The following is a 6,896-nucleotide window of genomic DNA, read 5'->3' as shown; positions in this document are numbered from 1 at the left end:
GATCTCAACAAAGCATGCCCAAGAGACAGCTTTCCATTGCTGCATATCGACCGGCTAGTAGAAGCCACACCCGGACATGAACTACTCTCCTTCATGGACGCATTCTGTTGGGGTCGAAAATGGTTACGACGAAGTTAAAGTCCAAATCCCCACAGAATACAAGTATGTCTTTCCGCAACAAATCATGCTTGGTCAAGAAAACGTCGCAACGTATGTTCCCGAGATAAAGCTTCGTTCGAATTCTATTTAGATCAAACATAAGCCATCAGAACACGGACGAACCAAGCTCGGTCATTACGCAACTACCGCACATGCACGCTGTCCTGTCGCTACGTAGCGACCGAGCATTCGTCCCGCTCAGTCGCTACGTAGCGACCGAGCTCGAGCCAAGCCGCATGACTCGAGGCCCAACTTACGATTTCTTAACCAACAGCCCGTACGCCACATGACGGTTTACGCTTGGTTCGCAAGGAAAGATAAATGTCAAGTTTCCGCGGATAAATACAAAATTTTGAAGATAATTACGAAGATCGGAAAAAATGGAATATCTCCATTTTTATGCTATGACGGCTTAAGGGCAGAAGAGGAAAAGCGTAAACCGACCTAGGAGCCAGTATATAAGGAGTCCTAGGCGAGAGGCATGGAGAGAGACTTTTTTCGGAGCAAACTTAGTACTTAGAGTGATTTAGGCATATTCCGTTTTTGTTATTTCGAGCTGCGACTCAATTAGGTTTAGCCGTCTTAGGGTTGCTAGAACTAGGAATCTCGCCGACAGCTCTCGAGCCCAGGATTATATATTGTTGTAACGCTCAAACACGGATTCGGAATAAGATCTATTTTGCTCTCTTTTTACGATTTTTGTACTTTGTCGTTGATATCTCTCGTTCTGATTGCTTAGCGTGTGGTATTAACAGATCTCCGGGACCTGTGGGAAATTTGGGTTTTCCTAGTTTCCTAATTTAAACGAAAATCGACAGTGCAAATTTCGGTTCCCACACATTCTCTGGCTATAATGAAATCCTCATGAATCCCGAAGACTAGGAAAAAAAAGAGCTTCATTACGGAGCGAGGAACATACTTCTATAAAGTGATGTCATTCGGGTTAAAGAATGCTGGAGCCACTTACCAAAGATTAGTAAACAAAATGTTCTCCAAGAAACTAGGGGAAACAATGGAAGTTTACATAGACGACATGCTAGTAAAATCGTCTAAAGCAAGCAACCATGTTCCCCAGTTACAAGAATGTTTCAACATCCTCAACAAATTCGGAATGAAACTAAACCCAACCAAATGTACGTTCAGAGTTGCCTCTGGGGAGTTCCATGGCTACTTGGTAACCGAAAGAGGAATAGAAGCCAACCCAAAGCAGATCGCAGCACTCGTCGATACCTTACCCCCAAGATCGGTCCGATAAGTACAACGCCTCACCGGAAAAATAGCCGCATTAAACCGTTTTATATCCGGATCGACCGATAGATGCCTTCAATTCTACAAGTTTTTGAAAGGAAATAAGAAATTCAAATGGAACATCGAATGCGATTCTGCCCTAAAAGAGCTCAAGGTGTACATCAGCGAACCGCCCATGTTGTCAAAACCGATCGTAGGAGAAACCCTCTTCCTATACGTCGTGACCTCCGAACACGCAGTGAGCGGAGTCCTGATCCGCGAAGAAAGCGGAGAACAAAAACCAATATATTACGTGAGTAGGTCGCTAGTCGACGCCGAAACCAGATATCCCGTAATGGAGAAACTCGCACAAGCGGTAGTAACCGCCGCCAGAAAACTGAGACCCTATTTCCAGTCACATTCAATCATAGTCATGACGTCGCTACCCCTTCGGACAATACTTCACAGTCCAAGCCAATCCGGGAGGCTCGCAAAATGGGCAATCAAGCTCAGCGAATATAACATAGAATACAAACCACGAACGAGCTCGAAAGCACAAGTACTAGCAGATTTCGTCATCGAACTCGTCCCAAAAGAGGATAGCTCGAGCTCGAATACTGAAAAATGGAGATTACATGTCGACGGGGCATCATCGAAACAAGGATCCAGAATCGGAATAAAGCTCGAATCCCCGACGGGAGAAATGATCGAACAATCATTTCGCCTAGGGTTCAGCGCGTCGACCAACGAAGCCGAATACGAATCTCTGATCGCGGGGTTACGGCTTGCAAGAAGCATCAGTGCCCGCGAAATCAGTGCCTTCAGTGACTCGCAATTAGTCACAAGCTAATTCCACGGAGAACACAAAGCAAAAAACGAAAGAATGGAAGCATACCTTTCAGTCCTGCAAGAAATCGCTCAGCAGTTCGACAAGTTCGAACTAACAAAAATCCCAAGGGGTGATAATACGTCAGCGGACGCGCTGGCCGCGCTGGCCGCGCTGGCTTCAACTTCCAATTCGGCGGTAAAAAGAATAATACCAGTAGAAGGAATAGATAAACCAAGCATAAATCTCACATGTAAGGGAATCGACCTTCAGGAAAACAGTCCCCCATGCATTGATGCAATCACTACGCGAAGTAGGGCACGAAGAGAAAGCCAGGGTATCGGCAACGAAAACAGCGACGAGCCCGACAACCAATTGGCCCCGAACACATCGCGCATCGGGACCAGAAGAACAGCGACCACCGCAGCTATCCCTGAAGAGGCCGTCCATGAAACCAGAAACGAGGCACACGAAGCCTTCAAGAAGGAAGCCAGACCAGATTAGAGAACCCCGATATTCAAATATATAAAGGACGGCGAGCTCCACGCCGAGAGATGGGAAGCTCGAAAAATAAAAGCCCGGAGTTCGCGCTATTGTATCATGGAGGAAAAACTATACAAAAGAAGTCTAGACGAGCCCTATCTATTAGGTGTATCCCCTAAGGACACGTTCACAATCCTGAAACAAACTCACGGGGGAGCATGCAGAAGCCACACCGGGGGACGATCCCTAGCAGTTAGGATAAAGAAATTAGGCTACTTCTGGCCAACAATCGCCGATGATAGCGAGCAATTCGCGTTAAAATGCAACAAATGCCAAAGGCACGCACCGATGATACATCAACCGACTCAAAAATTGTCTACGATATCCTCATCATACCCTTTCATGAAATGGTCCATGGATGTGGTAGGCCCGCTAATACCTTCTGGACCAGCCCAGCTGCGATTTCTTCTGGTATTAACCGACTATTTCACCAAGTGGATCGAGGCCGAAGCATTCTCAAATGTCACTTCCACGATGGTAACCAGCTTCATTTGGAAAAACATCATCTGTCGACATGGTCTACCATACGAAATAGTAACCGACAACGGACCACAATTCATTTCCAAAATGTTCGACGAATTTTGCGTGAAATGGAAAATCAAGATTAAGGCTGCGAGCCCCCGATACCCAAAATGCAACGGTCATGCCGAAGCCGCAAATAAGACTATAATGAACAACCTCAAGAAGAGGCTCGACCTCAAGAAGGAGAGGTGGGGAAAAGAGCTGCATGGTATCCTATGGGCCTACAGAACAACCCCCCACACCGCAACCGGTGAAACTCCGTTTTCATTGTCTTACGGAATCGAGGCCGCAATCCCAGCCGAAATTGAGGTCCCAAGTCAGCGACGAAGAACATGTCCAGAAGACGCCGAACTCAATGAAGAGTTGTTAATCCATCAGCTGGATATGATCAAGGAACGACGTGAAAAAGCACCAATACGCGTACAAAATTACCAACAAGCTGCGGCACGTTATTATGATTCCAACGTAAGAAACGCGCTTTCTCCGTAGGCGACCTAGTTCTCCGGAAAGTGTTCGACGGAACGAAAGAGCCGGGAGCAGGAAAGCTAGGAACAAAATGGGAAGGACCATACAAAGTAACTAAAGAAATCCGAATAAGAGTCTACGAGCTAGAAAAGTGCAAAACAGGCCTCCCAGAAATGAGACCTTGGAACGCCTACAACTTAAGGAAATACTACAAATAACGCAAACACGAACCTCAATAGAACTGCAAAAGCTTCGAGCTAGGGGGCCATCAATGCCTACAGCTCAGTCAAAAATGGAACTACGATAAGGCTTGATCCCTCGAAAGGGGTACGTAGACAGCTCGTCACCGAGCACAGCCCAAACAACCGAGCAAGCAGCCGTTAGCTTTCTTTCATCACTTTGAAAATCTAATTCCTAAGCATAACCCATTTACCAACTTGCTATCAGGCCATATAAAGGCCCACAAAACAGATTCCTGATCAGTCTCTGTTTCACGCCTTCCAAAGGATAAAACAACAAGCTCAATGAGGCTTAAAACAAATCGGAAACATATGATTAAAGAGGTATTATCCCATAAATCCGTTGGAAACATATATATGTTTCTCCAACAACAAAAACACACAAAAAGTATGCATATAAAACATAGCAAACTTCAAACTAAATCGAAATAACTCTCACATCAATCCTGGCTGACCGAGTCTCCGGAGATCTCGGGGAGATCGAGATGACCAAGAGAAGGGTCTGACACCGAAGCAAGACCGTAATCGACGTCGAGCGAATCCTCCAGGTCTTTAAGACGCTCCAACTCAGCTCGAGCTCGTAGCCGCCCTCACTATACTCGGTCAAAGCCTCAATACGAGCTCGCGTCTCTTGCAAAAGAATCTCCGCGGCCGTTTCTTTCTTCTTCTGCTCCAACTTACCCTTGACCACAGCCAAAACCCCCTCGAACTCCTTCGCAAGAGAGACACGAACTAGATGGAGATCTTTGCGAGCTTTCCTATCCTGACCTTCGATCTCTCGCCTATACTTCTCGTTCATCGAGTCAAGGTCGCTCTGAACAACGACCTTTTCTGCCTTAGCAGCCGCCAAATTCTTCTTCAATTCCTCAATCTCCACTTCGCGCTGTCTCTCTGCCTCCCGAGCAGCATCCAACTCACCCCAAAGCTGTTGGATCGTGAGAATGTGACCCGCAATCTCTTCCTTACTAGGAAAATTTGCCAATCGTCCCTCCATTAAAGTGGCATAATCGTTGCTTGCCTCCATAGCCTAAGCAAAACGATAGCGTCAAAACTAAGCATCCCGGTCCATAAAAAATCAAGCGAAGACAACGTACCTTGGCATTTGCGACCGCCATCCGAACATAGGTATCGCGCTCTCGCATGTGCTCCAAAGAAGGTAGCTTGCATCCTTCTGCTCTGACCTTACACCAAATCGCTGCAAGGGAGTCGGGGTTCTCAAGGATAGGGATCTCGCTGTCATACGCAAACGACCACGAAAAAGCTTCGGGCACGCTCGAAGTAAAGACACCGGGGTTAACCCGCGAATTGCCTTCACCAGAAGCACGTAACGGCGGAGAAAGTCTCGGGCTCGACGATCCCGAAGTCACAGAGTTAATCTCCTCCAATACCCGACGTCGAGATCGATGAGATGACGAATCGATCTCGTCATTAAGAGCTCGATCACCAGCAGAGCACGCCGAAGTATCCGGTGCCTCACGAGCTCCACCAGATGGAATAGCGACCGAAACTGGACTAGCAAGAAGACCACGAGACTGAGCCTGCGACCTCGGTCTAAGGACCTGCCCCCGCTGGACTTTCCGAGCTCGCTCTAATGACCCGGCCTCAGAAGATTCGTCAGGACGATCGAGCAACCCCTCTTTCTCCTTCTTCCCTAAAAAGAAAAGAAAACTTAGGATCATATCAACGAAGCGCCCCAAATCATGCCAGAAAGAAGAGAAATATAATACTCACTTACTTTTGGTGCCCCGGCCTCTCTTGGGCCGAACAGGGGCCACCAAGGCGATAAGAGTAGCATGATTCGCACCCGGTGGGAGAGCGCAGGCGGCTCGAATTCGGTCAGGAGAAAAGGAGAGCCATCGAGTGCTACCTCGACGCAAAGTCTCCATTAACCCACGAAGCTCGGGAGACATAGGCGCAGATTCAAAAGGGTCTATAGATAAAAGGAATTATCTTTAAAAAAAAATAAAAAACAAAAAAACAAAAAAACAACAACAGACATCATTTACCAAGAGGAAATGATAATGATAATAAAAAATATATATACTCACCAATATCGTCGGACCATTCCCGAGGGATCCTCTCGAAATCGAAGTCTCCTTCCGACGCCGAGTTTATCTTAAAAACGAAGAACTTCTCCCTCCATCGATCATCCTTATTAGGAATGCCTTCGATGATACCACGACCACCTCGAGGAGCAAGAATCATCGTGCCAGGGAAGCCGTTGTTTCGCTTTATGGCAAATAATTGCCTCAACTCCCCGAGACCAAATTCGAGACCTTCCTCCTGAGCTCGGACCCAGCAACCCAAGAAATACCGGAAGAAGTTAGGCGCCATCTGGGTAAACGCCATCTTGATCTCTGCCAGCACCTCGAGAAGAAAACGAGGAAGAGAAAACGATAAGCCGCCGGCCTCGAAATGAGACACGTAAGCTCCACAGTACCCCGGTCTCACATTCTCTGGAGTCTCATCGTCCTCGGGGAGTTTGAATTCTACGGCGTAGCTGACTTCCCAGAGCTCGTAAATGGCGTCGATATTTTTCCCATTAAGAATCGTCTTGTGATGCGGACCAAATTTTTTGGCCCCGAATCAGCAGCAGAAACAAAACAAGAAGGTTTGGTTTATGGGTTTTCGATTAAACGAGATGGGCTTGAAGTATATTGCAAATGTATTTATAAACATGTATCTGACCAAAGAAAGAAAGGTCCAACAAGAAATTATAAGTGATGGTCGTATAATATATCAATCTGACGGCAATTCAGAGACCGTCGACCATGTGGAAGCGCGAGACCAGCCGAAGAGTCTTACGTCTACAATCCTTCAATTTCGGTCAAGTCAAGACATTTATGATTTTGGTCAAATCAAAGTCTTTGGTCAAGTCTTCCTTGTTTTTATAAGTTGCTAATTTCTATGTTTGG

At 46.6% G+C, this 6,896-nt stretch overlaps 1 protein-coding gene across 1 annotated transcript; it reads right to left on the bottom strand.

The window, feature by feature from the left end:
• Positions 1 to 4,399: 4,399 nt before the first annotated feature.
• Positions 4,400 to 6,330, bottom strand: LOC106344715. Its single transcript, XM_013784033.1, has 4 exons — positions 6,030 to 6,330; positions 5,717 to 5,911; positions 5,076 to 5,632; positions 4,400 to 5,008 (listed from the first exon to the last, which is right to left on the bottom strand). The coding sequence occupies exons 1-4, from the start codon at positions 6,328 to 6,330 to the stop codon at positions 4,400 to 4,402; spliced, it is 1,662 nt and encodes a 553-aa protein (XP_013639487.1).
• Between the last annotated feature and the right edge of the window lie 566 nt (positions 6,331 to 6,896).

Source organism: Brassica oleracea, chromosome C5 (assembly GCF_000695525.1).
Source record: "Brassica oleracea var. oleracea cultivar TO1000 chromosome C5, BOL, whole genome shotgun sequence".
NCBI classification, from domain to species: Eukaryota; Viridiplantae; Streptophyta; class Magnoliopsida; order Brassicales; family Brassicaceae; genus Brassica; species Brassica oleracea.
Note: the sequence above shows the minus strand (reverse complement) of the source record. Positions and strands in the feature narration are given on the sequence as shown.